The sequence below is a fragment of the Bemisia tabaci genome, chromosome 6, assembly GCF_918797505.1.
Source record: "Bemisia tabaci chromosome 6, PGI_BMITA_v3".
NCBI lineage: Eukaryota > Metazoa > Arthropoda > Insecta > Hemiptera > Aleyrodidae > Bemisia > Bemisia tabaci.
Window position 1 is genome coordinate 20992121 of NC_092798.1, and position 18394 is coordinate 21010514.

Sequence of the window (18394 nt, forward strand, 5' to 3'; positions counted from 1 at the left end):
AATTAATTTGCTTGTAATTCCATTGATTGTGTTCATCTGTCGAACTGCTCGAACAAATAGACGTGAGCTCTGGAGGTGTAATCCGCTTAGCGTCCCCATTGTCGAATTTTCGCGGAATGATCAAAATTCCTGCCCTGCTAACAAAGATCGCGTACTCTCGTACCTATGTATACATTCCGCATGTTGACTTGGGTGGTTATTGAAAAGACGGGTGAACTTGTACACTCATCGGCAACGAATTGAAGTGGTTGCAGACAAAAACAAGGGCTGAGGCTGTAGGGACAATTGTGTTGAACACGGCCTTTTTGAACTTCAACTAGCATTGCTCATCCAAAAATTTGCTCTTGCTCTTGACACCTAAATCTTATTTGGTGCGCACATTTTGGGGGCCTGAAATATCGAACAATTGCACCGTATAATGTGTAAATTTTGAGCATTTTGTGGGATAGGCCCCTTTGGAGTCCCTTTATACGCAGAGTCACGACATCTCAATTCTGGTCGGGGTTGGTTGGGCTGAAAGTGGCCTAAAAACAAATCCAATTCTGATTGGTTCTCGCTCATGGAGTCACAAAAGAGTGCACCAAGGTGGCGGTGGCTCGACTGTGAACAAAAAAAATGGAAACATAACCTAATTGGGATTTATCAACAGTAAATTGTTAATTTAAAGTTGAACTTCTTTCTATCGGGCTGCATTTTGTTTGATGATATTACCTTTCTCCCGATCACTTGTCATCAGATTTCAGGCGATAGCTATTTCGATGTTACGTATACATCATCATCAGGTCACTTGGTTTGGGAAACACTAAAAATCACATTGTATATCATTAAAATTTACTAAAATTTATTAAAACACTATTAAAAAACTCGCAGGTGCACCCGTCGCCGCGGAGGCTTTTGGGGACTTTTAGGGGTGTTTTTCAAGAAAATCTGAGAAATTTTTCCCGGAAGTAGTGAGAGAACAAATGTTCAATAAGTAGCCCTTCTTTACAGCGGAAAACTTACGTAAGACTCGCGACTTTATCCCCCTCCCCGTCCCCATTCCTCTTCGTAAGGCTCCGTAAGACAAGCTCGGACCCGCTCCCCCCCTAAGTGCCTTACCTAATTCTTGATCGGCCCCCTTCTTTGTCTATCGCTTTGTCTACCGATTTCAACAATCAGTCCGCAGAGAGCGGAACAGACATGGCAATACTCTAAGTATACATGCACTCCACCCGAGGCTTTGCTTGCGGAAGGAGGGAACTGGCGAGAATCGGGCGGAATTCGTCGCGGTTAGGCATCCGCCGCGATCGGTGGTTAATCCGTAATTGCGACCGCACCGTCTCCTGCCGATCCGGATATTTTTAGCGCCGCCGACGAGAATCGAACCTGCATCCTAGACCTTGAACTCCGGCTCGCCATAAATATATCGATTCGCATAATATCCCAACTCGACTTCTTACTCTGGTTCTTGGTGCGAGCGCGCGTCGCGCCGCGAAACGAGAAAATATCACGTTTTTTCCAGCTCCACGCGCTAGGCTTCGCGGAAAAAAAGATGGGGTGGAACGATTCCTTCTCTTCGACCGCCGCGCAGCGGATCGAGTCAATCGGAGAGTTCGGACAAAATTCGGAAACTTTAAACGCTCATAAGTCCGTCAATAGAAAACTTCGAGGTTCTAAAACTGGTTCCATTGGTTTCCTCGTGAAATATTCTTCTAGCTGCACTCTTAAAAATTTAAAATGTGACGAAATGAGCATCAAAATTTGCAATTTTAGTTAAAAATTTCATGTCTGAACCCTCTAATTAACTCAATCCAGTGTGCGCCGCCGCACAGCGAATCGAGTCAATAGGAAAGGTCGGACAAAATTTAGAAACTTAAAACGTTAGTAACTCCGCTTATACAAAACTTGAAGGTTCTAAAACTGGTTCCATGGGTTTCCTAGTAAAATTTCCTTCTATGAGCACCCCTTGAAATTTGAAATGTGACGAAATAAACATCAAAATTTGCAGTTTTAGTTAATTAGTTCATGTACGACATTTCTAATTGACTCGATCCACTGTGCGGCGGCGTGCGTTGTCTTGATACACTTCGTTGCATGCGGCTTGGGCTCCGACGTCATGCAGGACAAGAGCGTCAACAAATACGCTCATGCAGAAAAATATAATCAGTTCCGGCAAAAAAAGCCTAAACTGTAGTCTGGGTAGAGTACCTAGCTACATACATACGGGAGCGTATTGCCATGTCTGCGCCGTTCTTTCAGAGATAAGAGACCCTCCAATGCAACCTGATTGTTGAAATTTTATGTTTGTCGGGTGGAAATGGATGACATAGGTTGGATGGCGATGCGTGATTGGTCGGCTACGTATTATCGTTGCTTTGCCGTGCTTTGTCGGGTGGAATGGACGACATACTCTCGGAAACTCAAGAAGTGCCTTTAGTTGGTCGTCCACTGACCGCCCTTTTCTTCTCGATGACCTGGGTAATGGTGAACTAATGGTCGACGGTAGACCTGCCAGCTCTAAAACCAGCCTGCTCTTCGGCTTCCTGGCCGCTCCAAACCTCTTCGACCTTTGCCTTGAGAATTTTACCATAGACCTTGCTCAAGGTTCCTGTGACAGATATACCTCTGTAATTATCGCAATCTTGTTTACTACCTTTCCTTGTGAATATAGCAAAGTAAAAACTCTTGAAAATAATTTTTTAGCACGAGGCATGTCTTCTTACATACCTCATAAATTTCAGGCGCAATAGTAAAGCCCGTAACCACCGTGCTATCTTGATCTCGATTGCACGATAGTAGCGAAAAGCGAAAAAAGGTACTTATGAAAAGTCAATAGAGATGAATGGAGCAATGTTCTTTTTTACTCAAAGAGGGGGTCATGCCACCATGGCTCTTCTCGTGAACCCACCACTGTGAGAAAGCAGTGCTTTCCGAGAGAATGTGCGGAGAACGCCACCAGCCATTTGGCCCACATTTTGCAATAAGGAACCACTATTTCTGGATCATTTTAGAAACAACACATGCCATTGATTTCCCTCCGTAGAAAGGTGATTTTATAGAAGACCCAGAGATAGTGGTTCCTTATTGGAAAATGTAATGCATTTGATCTGAACCCTCTCCGCACATGGGCCAATGCTCCCAGCGCGAGAAAAAACGGTTTTCTTGTTCGCTGCAGGTAAAAACCCGATCCTCGCGCGTATAAAGTTAAACAAAGTTGAAGTCTTGTCAGGGAAACTTCGGACAGTTCTGAACGGTCGTCAAACAAAATATCCGATAATTCGACGAACAAAATATCCGTCACTCGGAGAGGGCGCTAAAAGCAGCGGACGGTGACATAAACCCTGCGCGCCCTTTGCACTCAATAACTCGAACGCCTGCCGCGCTGCGAACTTGCTTTTACGACACAGCTTATTTCATTTGTGTCCGCATGTTTTTGATTATCCCCCGTTTTACGTCAATCACCGGTCGATTAAAGTTTACTCTCTTCGACAACGTAGGGCGCTGAAAAACACACCAGTGGCGTGGCTTTGCGATGTATCGATTGATACGCCACTCAAACCTATGAAAAAAGATCGATTATCAGGGTGTTCGCAGCGGACACCTTAGTGTTCGATTCTTTACCAAAGCTTCAAATGGCGAGGTATCGATAATCGATCATTCACGCCACGCCACTGAAACACACGCCATCAATCACCGTCAATTTCAAGCGGTTTTTTGTCTGCTTTTTCGGCCGCTCAGACCGCGCATTTCCAACAGTTTCCGTGCTTTGCGATATATCGATTGATCTGCCCTTTAAACCCATAGATTAGAATCGATGGAGAACGTGTTCGCAACGAACACCTTAATAATCGATTACTTATCATAGCTTCAAATGGGGAATTATCGATCGATCGTTCGTGCCTCTCCGCCGATTTCCAAGTTTAAAGGAGGAACACAGGATTAATGCGGGATACATGAATACACCCCTCGGATAAGGAAGACTAGATATCTATTGAAAATTTCAATGATGAAATTTCTTCCTTCTTTTGGAGGTATTGAAAAAGTGCGTATTCAGTGCTAATGATTGTAATTAATTTTTACGTCTTCATTAAGGGTTTATCAGATTAAGTTTTTTTCTGAAGAACTGCCAAGACGGTAAAATATGAGGGGTCAGCCCCACGGCCTCTACGCGGTTCAACCTCACGTGGGCGCTTTGTGCTTATTAAGATAGAAATAACCTTGGTCTTCAGAAGAAAACTCTTTTAAATATTATTATCTGATGGTAGCCGAAAAACCCTGAGAATTGGCCCACTCGTCTAATTGTAAGTCTCGAGCTACAAGTCTATGAAAATTTGAAAGTTTGGAAGTCAGAAAGCTTTCATGGTGAAGTGAGTCTTACAGCTTAGAGAATACTTTCATTTTTTCTGCATAAGGAGGAGTTTTTCTGATATAATACTTCGAAGTAAAAATGTAAGCCCAAAGATGATTTCTAATTATTATGTCTTCATTTAGGGTTTATCAGACTATATGTGTAATGGCGGAGAACTGCCGAGACACTAAATCACAAGTAGAAGGGTTTGGTACATGTTCCGTAGGAAACTACAAATGAAATTGTTTGCCAGTAGATTTTGTGGATTATATTTAATCAAAACGTTGAAGGTCGCAACGAGAAAAATAGACAGCTGAAAACGCATTTCCAGCAGCTATTTGGTTTTTATGAGGAAGTGCAGCAACGTTCAAATTAATTTTTTCTGCGCATTGGGCGGGAAATTGTTGGGAAACAAGGAACATTTTCCTTTGACAGAAGAACGGATTAAAATAATTTTCAGAGAGAGTGAGTACTCTCTCAATTTGAACAATCTTTTGATCTTGTAATAATGAGAGTCTATAAACAACCTCCACTTCATAATACTCCTACGCTCCCGATGTACGACAAAAAATAACAACGGAGCTTATAGGCGGCAATTTCTTACTTTCGGTTGACCAAAAACAATAATATAATATAATTATTATGTGGTTTTGTCTGGTTAAGAGGAGGGGGAGAGGTAATCGTGATTGAAAGTCTGCACACCTTATAAAATATCTAGGATTCCGGAATTCCAAAGCTCCATCATTAAATATGATGCTTTAAAGCCCCTCGAACATGAACAGACAAAACAAAGATGGAAAAACAATGAGAGGTAGAAATCCAACAATGTGCCGATCGTTTAATCTGCTCTTAATAAACGTGCAATTTCCGAGTAGCTAATTTTCGTGTGGGTGTGACACGGTAATATATGGTGCCGTGGTGAGGAGTAACGCCTTATGAGCTCTTGAGTGTTGCCAAATTTCCATCGATAATTTGTCTATCGTTGAAAGAAAATTTGAGCGTTTTTCCTGGACATTTTCAGATACTTTATATTGAGCACCGGCTAAATTCTCTGAAAAATCGGGAGAAAATCAATCACAAAACTCCCAGAAAATTCGTATTTTATCAGAGGCAATTTGGCAACGTTTGAAGTCTCATAAGGCGTTCTTCTTCATGCTCTCGTAATTTGCACTTCCCATATGCAAACCTGGGATATCGTTACACATGCACCATTGGACTTCGACGTCGCTCAGTGGATCGAGACAGTTAGAGAGGTGGGACATGAAATTTTTGACTAAAACTGCAAATTTTTGTGTTTATTTTGTCACATTTTACATTCCAAGGGGTGCTTTAGTAGAAAATTTCACTAGGTAACCAACGAACCACTTTCAGAACATCAAAGTCTCGTATACATGGAGTTATAGGCGTTTAAAGCTTCCAAATTTCGTCCGTCCTCTCCCATCGACTCAGTCCACTGTGCGCCGGTCTGGCTTTCACTTCACAGAGCTCTGAAGGCTGAAGGTTATAATATTTATTTTAGCGAGAGTAAGCCAAGAAGGATGCAGGAAAGGAGCAAAGCTCATTATTTCAAGGGGAACGATCATATGACATTAACATTAACTACCCGAGGCACACCTGAGCACCTGACGAACCAACACTTTGTCACACACAAATTATACAGATATCTCACTCGCGTGGACTCAAAGGGCGCTCATTAAGTTGGAGCGACGCGGATCAAATACGCACCTCACACTTGCTTCAGGAATCAAAGCTCGAGATGATACATTAAAAGTCGCGATCAAAGTCGGATCACTGACCCTAATGAAAGATAATTTAACTCAGCATCCGCACTGAAAAAAAAATCTCGGTGTATTCACTATGAAAAGGGTAAAATTACCAAGAATTCAGGGTTCTATTTGATCCCAGTTCTTTCTTGGTAATTTTACCGAGAAATCTCGGTAAAATTATTGACTTTCTCGGTAATTTTACCGGACCCCGGTAAAAACGCCAATATTTTTATCGACTGTGGTAGAATTACCGAGATAAAATGGCAAAGTTACTTGGAATTGATTACCGATAAAAGTGGTATTCTTACCTGACAAAAAAAACAGTAAAAATACCGGTTTTTAGGTAAGCTTACCATCTGTCTTGGTAAAATTACCAATAATTGGTAAAAAAAAGTGAGATGGTAAAGTACCACGGACCTTGGTAAAAACGCTGAAGTCCAGGAAGGGCAAATCTCGGCCTCAGTTTTTGAAAATCTTTTCTGCTATATTACCTGTTTCCATTCAATAAAGTATACATTGCTGCGTAAAATTTTCGAAAAGGATTGTGAGATTATGGTCACTGCAAGTAAAAGTCGCGGTAAATATGGTAAAATAAAAAAACTACTGTTTTACCTTTACAACTCGAGTATAACGTTTATCTATGGACTATTTTTCATGTAATTTTTGAACTATAAAGGCAGTTTTTTATGGTTACTGTATCCAATCGGATACATTGGATACAGATGTCGATAACTGCATCGAATGCGAGGTTTTTACCAAATAGAATTCTGCCTACATCCCTCAAGATTTTGCCAATTTCTTTGTTTGGAATAATTATTTGAGCTCATGCGCAGGGCAGGGGCTGTCGTCCTTTTTTCGGCTAAAATTTCTAAGTCTGCCAAGAATTTTGACATAATCGATGTAATATATCGCACACCCGTCCGACCACGCCAGAAACCTTGACGGATTTACTCAAAAATACTTAAGAAACACGATGGTGCCACTGGTTTTCTCTGAAATCAACTCCCAAGCTCAAAAAAAGCTCTCAAGTTGAGGTCAAAATGGAGGGGATATCCCACCCTACTCTGAGAGTCCACCTCTACATCAAGACAAACTCTCTATGCAAAGATAGGGGGTAAATACATTGACAGGGCTGCCACTTTATTTGGGGACTTTACAACTGAAAACACGGCAACCCTGCTAATGTATTTTCTACCTATCTTTGCATGGAGAGTTTGTCTTGATGTAGAGGTGGACTTTCAGGGTAGGGTGGGCTATGGCTATCCCCTCCATTTTGGCCTCAACTTGAGAGCTTTTTTTGAGCTTGGGAGTTGATTTCAGAGAAAACTAGTGGCACCATCGTGTTTCTCGCGAACTTTTACGTAAGAATCAACAGTCAAATCACAAATCCCTCACACATGCAACATCTCCATTGCAAAGATTATAATCCAGAATGGACCGAGGAATTACGGTTCGACAAGGAACAAACGGAATGAGAGAAGGAACGGAGAAAGGAATTTGAGAATGGGCCGATCAAAGATTACGAAAAACGATCAATTTGTGTAATCTTCATTCCCGTTTGTGACACCATGAGGGGGTGTTGTCTTGACTCTCAGCATAAAGGGACTCTATTGACGGCCCTTAAATGGAGGAAAAACAACATGGCCAATCCGCTGGATCCACGAATGAGCGGAGACGTTGTCGTAACGGATGGGGCAGCCGGATGATAAGGGATTGTTTGTGATTGCAGGGGTAGCTGGTGCAAGTGATGCCTGGGCGCTCTAGTGCGGACTGATGGGGAGTTTGCCGAACCTGCATGAGCTGGCCGATAAGGAGGACGAGCCGCGGGACAGGGAGCGGGGGCGGCTGGCCGAGGCGCGGGCGAGCTGCTCGCAATGCAGACACTGCAACCACAACCACAGCCACCACAAGCACAAACACCCCCCGCCCCCGCCCGGCCACGCCGGACACCGCTCCCACCACCCGCCCCTCCTCAAAACCAAAAGCGCCGGCAGCCAACAGCACAACTGCATCGGATCCATCGATAGACCCGATGAGGACTCCATTCTCGAAGTATGTAGTCTTCAATCATTACTTCTTTATTTTTCCTTTGACAGATTAGTGTAGATGGATCTAGAGTATGTACCTGTACAGCGAGAGTATGGACAGACGTGAAACTCCGAAAATCCATCAGGCCCTCATGCACCGATGCTTCTGCGAATAAAGTTAGGGCCCAGAAATGCAGCCAACCTATGAATTTCAATTATCCAGAACGATTTACTAATACTATTGTTACGAACCGCCGTTTATAAAGCAACTATATTTGACTCAGTTTTTCCATAAATTTACTCATTTTTGCGGAAGAACGCTCATTTCTGTACATCCTTAACCACCTTGGTTAGAATTGAAATTGCAGACTCTGCAGAATGGCAGTGAAATTTTGTGTGTTAGAAGTTGATTAGAAGGATGGCTGCATTTTTGGGCCCTAAGCGGCCTGTCCATACTTTCGCTATACACAAGTACTCTAGATGGATCCAAAAGGAGTTCAGGGGGCGTCCGCCTCCCTGTTCGCCCGAAAAGAGGAGGAAGAAAAATGAAGGAACAGAGGAAAGAAGAAGGACGAGCGTTCATATCCGGTTATTATTCATGACAAAATTGACTCAAACTCCATATTAGATGCTTGAAAATTTCGACAATTCTCCGGGGGGAGCCCCCTGGACTCCCCTCCATCCCCTCCGTTCGGAGTGCCTGTATCCGCCTACGCAGATTGGAAATTCTTTCTATACTTGATACTTCTATGCTTGATACCTAGATGATACCACTAATCGACCTCGTAGGAGCTCGAGTTGCCTGCACTAAATATTGAAGGCGAATTGATATGACGTTAAACTAGCCCCAGCCTTTGAGGTCAAAAGTTATTTTTTGAGTGAGTTGCGGGTAAGCGCCCCATTTCACGACAATACTAATATTCGACCACGTGGAAGCTCAGGTAGCCTGCACCCATAATTGAAGGCGCACTGATATGGTGTTAAATAATCTCTTTCTGTTTATGGGTAAAAATCTATTTATTGTACGTGTTCCGAGTTAGCGTGCAATTTTAAGATGATAACACTATTCCATATCTTTCCCCTTTTTCCTTTATTTATTTCTAATTCCTCTTTCTTTAATCTTCTTTCTCTCTTTTCTTCTTCTTCGTTTTGCTCTTACTCCTTCCTCTATCCTTCTTTCTCTCACTCTTACTCCTTTCTCTTTTCTTCTTGTTCCTTTTTTCATCTTCCTTTTCCTATATTTCCTTTATCTTCTTCCTTTCCCCCTTTTTTCTTCTCCTCATTTTTTCTTCTTCTTTCTCCTCTTCCTCTTAATTTTCTATTTTTAAAAAAACGAATATTACTATTACTACCTCTTTTCTACTTTTTCTTCATCTGCTCTTCCTCCTCTATTTCTTCCTCATCGATTTCTTCTCCTGATTCATTATGACCTTTCCGACTATGTCGCTTTTCGAGGAAGCAGGAGAGCAGAAAGAAAGGAGAAAAAAGAAAGAAAGAAAACTGGGTGGAATGATTTTTCGCTGAATGTCATACCATGAGTTTTCCTCCTTAGTCTCATTAATCGGTTATGATATTTATTTGGATTAGTTGCTTAACATGCGAGAATGCAATATTACAATACCTCAGAGTCAAAATCACAACACGCACGCTGGATGCACAGACCGCTGCATAGAAACATCCATCTCGTTCTTCAACAAGTGGTCATGGTTGCCAGATAATGCTGAAAAATCAGCACTTTCCGCATTTCACATCATGTGAAATATCCACATTTTATCGCCTAGCCTGGCAACCTTGAGCAGTGTCCTCGTTTATTTTGAATAGAAAAGCTCTGAGTTTTGATCGATCTTATATCTTTTTCACAAATATGAATAAAGTGTAGAATTCAAAAATCAGCATACAATTCTGATGAACGCGAAATTCACTTCCTCTGCGATTTCCTAAGATTTCTTGAGAGTGTTATTTTGAGTCTTCTGATAACACCGCAGTTAAAACTTCAATAAGAGGATTAAAAAATAAGAAATTAAAGGTCTTTGTAAAAAATTGCTGTATTAAACAATTACTGGCCTGGAAGCCAGACATTAAGATAATATGATAAATAGCGTATTAAAATCAGCTTATTTGAATATCTGATTACCTTTTGTGGATCCCAATCCACCCGACTTCTAAAATTAAACAATTGTTTTTTTCAACAAAAAAACATAAATGTGAGTCATAGACGGTATCTCCCTTCAGTATTTGGCAGACGCTAGACGGGAATAATGCTTAGAATCGTCACTTTATCTGAGCTGAAACATTTGAGCTATCTGGCGAATCGTGTGTTGGCACAATATACATTTGAGTTTCCTGTTCACCGACAAAATGAAAGGTACGCATAAATGAAACGCATTGTGTCGATATTAATGCATATGCTCTACTTCTCAGCCTGAAATTCCTTCAAATAAGTATGATACACCAAGCTATACACCAAACATTGCTACAGAACTAATACCCCTCCTGTGGTCATGACTTTAGTTCCTAATACGTAAACGTTTTTTTCGAGAGCTATTGTCCTGAAATTTTAAGATTCGAAGGGTGAAAAAGAATTATTAAAGAAAAGCAAGATCTAACACTATTTCTTTGGCCTTTTTAATTTCTTTCAACCAAAAAACTCAAATTTCTAGTCTAGTAACTAGTAGCTCTTTCCATTCTTAGCCAGCTCAGAACTGGACTGCATTTTGCAATTTGGAACTATAAATTCTGCCTCTTCTGGAAAAACACTTATGTGCTTAGGGAAACTACTGGCACATACGTTATTTTTAAACCGGGCTAGAATTTATAGTTCCAAATTGCAAAATGTAGTCCAACTATATTTAGTTCCATTTCATCTAATCTACATAAATATTTCACATAATTATATGCGGCCGCATGTATAATTATGTGAAAGAAAGCTAATAAATATAAGTTAGCTGAAATAGAAATAAATATAATTCTGAGCTGGCTAAGAGTGGAGAGAGCTACAAGTCTTTTTTTTGATATCAAAATCATCCGCGTGCGGGTTACAATAGAAGCGAATATGAAAGTGCAAAAACGTTAAGAGGTAGAGGAACGTGCAAGAATTGTTCACTTAACGGCAGCCACCTCAAGAACTTGCTCTCAAGACTATAAGTTCACAATCAAAATTAAATCAATGACGCTTTTTTGTTCGACCGACAAGATTCAGCCCTGAGCTCCAAGGGCAATAATAAGAGGATAGCTTTTGTAAACCCGCTCAACAGAGCTCCTTTTTATCCTCGTAACGGAAACAGGGCCCCTTCAAACGCTCTCCCTTCCGGGGCACTTCTGCACCCCCCCCCCCCTCTTTTTCTTCGCTGAGTCGGATCAGGGAAAAGAACCTCTCGAGTCTGACGATCGTGAACTCTCCAGATTAAGGGTTTTCCGGCGAACACGCGCAGAACGGTAATCGTAACCTTGAAACTTTATAATTACCCTTCACGTTCAGATCGAACTCTTGCACTGCCGTGCTAAGGAAAAACGCCGTATGAGCATTCAAATGTTGCCAAATTTCCTCTTAAAAACTTTTATTTTTGAAGGAAGTTTTTTATTGGAGGAATTTTATTTAAATATACCGTAACTACTACAAGTATTTCCTTGTATCTATCTACATGGTTTAAACTAAAACTAAACAAATTGCATTAATCTTACATGGTAACGTTAGATGGACCGCGTTAAACAGAAAGGAACCAAGCCACATCAGCTATTGCCAAATTTAATCAGGCAATTCAGGCTTCGGGCCACTTCTTAGTGTTTAATTTTTTCATTTCTACGTGATAACTCAACTGTGATACACTGAAATACGCGCCATTTCGATTCTTACAGAGAGTGACATCCACTTAAAAACACTACACTCTGTTTACAGGCAATCCATCATACATACAGTACGTAAAACGCACTGAATGAAATTATTTGAATATTTATAGTTCATAGAAATAAATACCGATGGCATTCAATACTAGAGCACACTCTGAGACAGGAGTATTAGATATTTGTCATTCTTCGCGGCATACTGCTCATGCATTGATCTCAACTGTTGCACAAAAATTGGTTCCGATCCAGTTTTCTCAGCGTTTGCATTCATGAATAACCGAGTAGTTTGGATATGAATTAGAATTGTGCACCTCTAGCCATAGTCCTCTACTAAGATCGCATTTGGTGGCCAATTTGGACCTTTCAGATGAGCGGAAACTTATCACTTGCTGAGCATTGAGATGTCTCTCTGCGGGCCGATTATTGAAATTGGTAGACAAAGCTATAGACAAAGTAAAATGTTTGAAAGAATAATCGAGACAAACAATTTTTGGCTTGTAGCTCGATTATTCTTTCAATAATTTTACCATGTTCTATGAAAACCAGCCAAATTGGCATTAAAATGCTATAGACAAAGAAGTCAAAAGAGATATGGAGGGATCCCATTGTTGGAAGCAGGTGTTTGCAATGGACAAAGAAGATAGATAATAGACTAACTAACGGTAACCCACGAGGGACCCGATAGTTAGCCCATAATTTTCTCCCTCACTCTATAGGAATCACCCATTTTAACCAATAGGATAGCTCCATACTCCCTATGTCTTCTTTGTCTATCACCTTGTCTATCAATTTCAATAATCGGCCCGCTGGAATGTTAAATCCCTACCTGTAACTTAAAATCCCCGAGGAGATTCTCCTCTGAGCCCATAAGTGAAGCCAGGGTCCATCTTACCCAATGGCTATTCTTGATAGTTGGCAACACTATTTTTCCCCCGTTTAAATGTATGCAAAACAATCGATTCCTGGTAAGACAGCATGCCTCATCTAAGATCTATATTTTCAATGGATTTAGATTGAGGAGAAACACTGTTGCCAACTTGTAAAATCGGGACTGATCTACCCGTGCATACATATAAGAGGCAATACCGCAGCCACATAGACGATTTACCTATTTGTTTGTTCGTGGTATTCAAATATTGAATAACATCCCCGATACAATATTCAGTATCCACCCTCCGGAAAAGTTATAAACGTTTTCCTATAAATTTTAAGGTACATTAGGTTTTACGAATAAAATTCAAGGAAAAATCCGAAGAAAACAACTCTCAAGTTTTTCCATGAATACGTACTTTATCGGAGGAAGTTCCGCGAAGTTTGAATGTTCGCGGGGGTCGTTCGAACGTCACCCCCCGCCACCCGACGTAAGCGCGTATCTCAAATTCAACGTGAGCCCCGTTTTGCGTAGGAGTCAATGCTTTCCGGAGCTCATGCGAAGATCGAGATACGTCCTTACGTCTGCGGAACGACGATAAAGTACGTCACACACTAGGAAGCAGAGGAGTGTGCGGTTCTGCATGACGGGTCGTAACCCGCAGGGAGGTAGTAGTTGCATTGCGTGAATTTACAGGTAGAATTATAGGAGAAATGTCGATTTTTATGACATTTTGTGATAGTAAGGGTAAAAACATCGGCTACACGAATACCGATTATTTACGCGAGAGGATTAGCGGGCTGCAGATGATATCATTCAACACTGAAAAAAAAAAAAAAAACACATTGGATCTAGAGTCCAAACTCTTGAAAACATCGACAAGAAAAAGTACTCTTGATTCAATCAGAATCTAACTTAAAACAAGAACTAAGCCTCTTAATTTAAGCGGATTTCGTTTTGATTCAAGCAAAAATCCGATTAAATCAAGGGTATTTTTTCTTGTCAATATTTTCATGAGTCTGGACTGTAGCTCCAATGTGTTTTTTTTTCCAGTGTTCAAAACAATGAGTGACGTATTTTTTCGGGAGAAGTTCGGGCCTTAGTGAAGTGCAAGAAAAAAAGGTGTAGCGGACTCTGGATTCCTAAATCCGCACGACTGGATGTAATTTATGAGTGGAGTTATGCTCCGCTCTCCTTTATTTTGTAAGGCAGATTTTAAACGTCCAGGTTCCAGATTGATTAAAATGTAAATAAGATGTGCTAAGGGGCGAAAACCTGTAAAAACAAGCATATTTTCTCTCTAATTTTGCGAAGATTACACGAGTCATTATTTATATCAAGCACTGTCATAAAGTCTGAAATGAAGTGAGAGCTTGAGGAACACAGATCAACTTCTTAGGATGCATAGAATCCTCTATTTTAAATCATAGGGTGTATTTTTGTCTATACGTTCAAGAGATGGCGAATCATTTTAGTCGCTCACCAGACCACGCTCAACCATGGCCGGATTTACCTACTTGCCGCCCATGGGCCGCCTGTATTTTGCCGCCCTCTTCTCATTCATTTTGAAACATCGATAAAAACCATCAAGTGAACGTGCCGGAGGGAAAAGGAAGCATAAGACGCGTTCACTCGTGTTGGACACATTTTTTGCGTAAGCCCTGTCAACACTACTAGCAAAAGTTCACGGAACTTCGCGCGAAAGTTCAGTTCCGTAAACCTATCTGTGTGTGGACAAGGCTTTTCATTTGTAAGAAATGAACTAAAAAATTAAGAAAGAACAAACATAAATGTGGTTTAATAATTTTAACTTCCGCCGACGTGCTGCGCTGACCACACTGTGTTTGGCGCAATGCGTGAAGTATTCATGTAGACTTGTGGGCACTGTGCGTTTCACGCCGCCGCGCCGACCTCTGTTGACCGCACTGTGTTTGACGCAATGCGTGAAGTATTCATGCAGTCTCGTAGGCGCTGATATGTGTTACATGCCAACCGCCGCGCCGAGGGCTTCTTCTTTTCATCTCAAGTCCTTGTCATCATTTCTCTCTGCGCCGCGCCGCTCCAGGCTAAATTACGTGTTTGGTTTCTCTCTTAACTCAACTAATTAAAGGTGCGCAGTGTTTTGTATCACCGAAATACGACAAAATTAGATATTAATGAACTCTCAGGAAATGAGAGATTTCTTCACCTTTTCTAGTTTGTAATTTTATTCTGAATCCGATTTTTTTGTACCTGCATTTAAAAAAATTGCAAAATTTGCCGCCTCCTAATTTTGCCGCGACCCACGTGGCCACCCTCTTAATCCGGCCCTGCGCTCAACGGTGTGGGCAGTTGATTTCCTTTATTTCGATTAATAAACCACAGCATCTCTTTGGTATCGAAATAGTCACATCCTTTCAGATTGCTCGAAAATCATGAAAACGCAACCGGAGAGCGTCACCGACCTACAGCAAAACGACCACTATGTATATACATGAGTTAAAGTGCATTTATTAGTCGCGTTTGAAGGCTACTGGTGCGTTCTGTAACATCTAATCGCCAATGTAATAAGTCAAGGTGGAGATTCTCCAGAGGCTGGCATCTTTCCACCTCTCTACGGACATTATCTATCCACCTTTTACCTGACAGTAATTTACTTAAAATTTACGTAAAAAATTTACTTAAAATTTACCTAAAATTTTTCTTCGAATGATGGAAAAAAGCCCAAAAAGGTTTCCTAATACGAATATTTCAAGAGTTTTTTTTACGTAATTTTCAAGTGGTTTTAAAGTAAATTTTAAGAGATCTCTTAAAATTTACGAGTTTTTTTACAACTTTTCTGAACAGCCACTGCTACTAGGGAAATTTAATCAGTTTTTGTTTCGATCTGTTCCAGAGGATGGCCTCCTACTCGCCGATCTCGAACCGCTCAAGCAGGTCGAACTCGACCCTGCACCACCACCAGCTCCACAACGCGTACGCGGCGACCCCCGGCCCGGGCGCCTGCTCGACGACGGCGCCGACCGCGGCGAGCACCTCCCGGATCCGCGGGGACTCCATGTCCAGCTCGGCGGGCAACTCCTCCGTCCGCAAGCTCATCGCCGTCGTCCGCTCGACGCCCTCCAAGTACGGCCCCATCTACAGCCGCAAGGTCCTCTGCCGCAACTTCGGGGCCCTCTGCCTCGGGCACATGCTCATAACTGCCGCCCTGGTCCCCTCTTCGCCCTCCAGGGCTCCATCTCCGCCTGGTACTGGCCCAGCAACCTCCTCCAGACCCTCGAGCCCCCGTCCAACGAGACCGAGTTCGTCTACCCCCACGGCGACCACTTCGACGCCGCCGTCCGCACCGGCGCCATCCAGATCAACACCAACGTCGGCTCCTCCTCCTCTCCCTCCTCTTCCTCGTCAGCACCCCCTCGATCCTCCTCTCGCTGCTCATCATTAGGAAACTAGGAATCAATTGGTGTATCATAATCTCTTACATATTCGTAACGCTGTTCTTGTCCGTTCACATCTACCCGAGGCTCTACGTCTTGATCATCGGGTACTTCTTGATGGGCCTTTGGCTGGGGCCCCTAACCATATCCCAAGTCACGTTCCTCATGACGTTGGCGTCCAAGTTATCATACGTCCTTTCCGAGCGAGAGGAAGAGGAAATGGACGAGATGTACCTTCTAGGTCGCAAGGAAATCATCGTGCACAGACTCTCGAGGTACTTGACGTTCTCTTCCAACTTCGGGCTTATTCTAGGCAACATCATCACTGCTACAGTTTTATACAACACGGATCATAATATATACAATTTGGAGGTGAATAACTCGAGTCCGATCCCTTACGGATCCCTGTTTTCGAATTTGAATGGTGAGAAGGTTTGCGGGAGCGAGGCGTGTCCGCTGGCGACCGTGCGGATGGACACGACGGAGAACGGGAATTTTTCCGGGGACGCCGACGGGATATTCCCGGTGGCCCTGTCGAGCCGGGCGTCGACCCTGCTCACGAGTATATTCGTCGGGTGTGGGCTCATGAGCGTGGCGCTCTCTGCGGCGTTTATAGATAAGATCCGCATCTACGTCTTCCAGGACCATTTGGGGCCCTCCACGGATCACAACATGAAGAACAAGCCGTTCGTCACCATCATCAAGAATATTTTCAAAGACCGAAGCTCCAGCTGGCGGCGCCGTTGTCCATATTTATTGGACTCGAGCAGGCTTTTATTTACACCGACTTCACGAAGGTGAGACATTTCTGCCTTTTTGCATGTTAAGGTGGCTCTAAGCGAACTAACCCAGCCAAGTAGAATATTTTTTACTCTCTAAGCTCCTGCAAAAACGTACCTCACATATATTCCCTTCTCTGACTTGAGGGAGAATCTCTACTTCTACATGAACCACGGAAAGCACAGAGTTATATACAGCATGAGGTTCACGTAGAAATTGAGGTACACCTAACGTCATAGTCGTCATAGAATTTACATAATATTAATTGAGAAGTACAGCAATAAATCATTAGAAAGCGTTATAATACGTAACCCTTTGAAGATCAATGCGAAAAAATTCGAGGGATTATCATTACTACTAAAAATATGACCGAAAAATGTGTTGTCGGTTACGGTGACTAAGCTATTCCATTTATCGTGTAACCACCCATCTGATATTTTTAAAAATTAACTTGATTAGAAAATGTTGCTCGGTTGTGAAATTTCCGCAACATTTGAGTGTTCAATTTAGGAAAATTATCTTATCTTGGACTCTTGTTTCAGTGGTATGTCGTATGTGCGGTGGAATTACAAAACGTCTCATTGGTGCTCCTTAGCTTAGGACTCCTCCAATCAGTGGCGGCGATCACCCTTAGTATGCTTCTCCAACACGTTAGACGTTATTTTGTGATTGGTGAGTTAACTGTGTTCCATTTTACAACTCAAATCCGCCAGATTCCAAGAAAATTAAATCGGTGCTTTGAGATGAAATGCACAACTTTCAGGAATCACGCACCGAACTCGAGGAGAGAAAACAGCCCTTTTGAAGTTCAGTTGAGGATAAAATCAACTTTTTTGTAAACATTAAACTGTTAGCCGTGTAAATGAAAACTTGCCCTCCACTTAGATCTGAAAATTAGCACACTGAAAGTTTCCGGAAAGTTTTCTCAAAGAACTTACGGCAACTTCGTAACGTTTATTAATGTCTTCTTTGATCGTTAAATCATCGTCGCTGCAGGTCGATTCCTTGTTGATGTTTTAAATGTGAGCCATTCCGACTTTTTTTACGATACCTTTGAGTCTTACGATCGATATTTGAACGGTGGACTTGCAAAAAGCACTTGTCCGTTTCGAGCAGAAATTTTTCCTCTATTTTTTTTATTCTGCCCTAAAAAGCGTGGGAAACTTTTACATAATTAAACAAATTGTTATGCTTGGCGAAAATTAAAAATCTTGACCGGTCACTTTCTCCCTTCTAAACTTGAAATGAGACTTTATAGAGATAGCTTTCTTTCGGCACTTTATCCTAGATATATTGCTATATAATAACGTGTATTACACGGTTGTTTTCAATTCGCCTTCAGCTGCGTCCGCAGCAATTGTTTT

General features: G+C 41.9%; 2 protein-coding genes across 2 annotated transcripts in view; one reads left to right on the top strand and one right to left on the bottom strand.

Annotated features, from left to right (window-relative positions):
• Positions 1–18394, bottom strand: part of LOC109042632 (MFS-type efflux pump MSMEG_3705) — a 172104-nt gene that overhangs the window by 147367 nt on the left and 6343 nt on the right. The window lies entirely within an intron of this gene.
• LOC109042626 (UNC93-like protein) overlaps positions 1–18394 on the top strand; it is a 42167-nt gene that overhangs the window by 10050 nt on the left and 13723 nt on the right. The window contains 6 exon segments of the mRNA XM_072301989.1: positions 7823–8145; positions 15710–16022; positions 16025–16150; positions 16189–16934; positions 16937–17047; positions 17573–17702. Of these exon segments, the coding sequence (XP_072158090.1) occupies positions 7867–8145; positions 15710–16022; positions 16025–16150; positions 16189–16934; positions 16937–17047; positions 17573–17702 (1705 nt within the window). The 5' untranslated portion in view covers positions 7823–7866.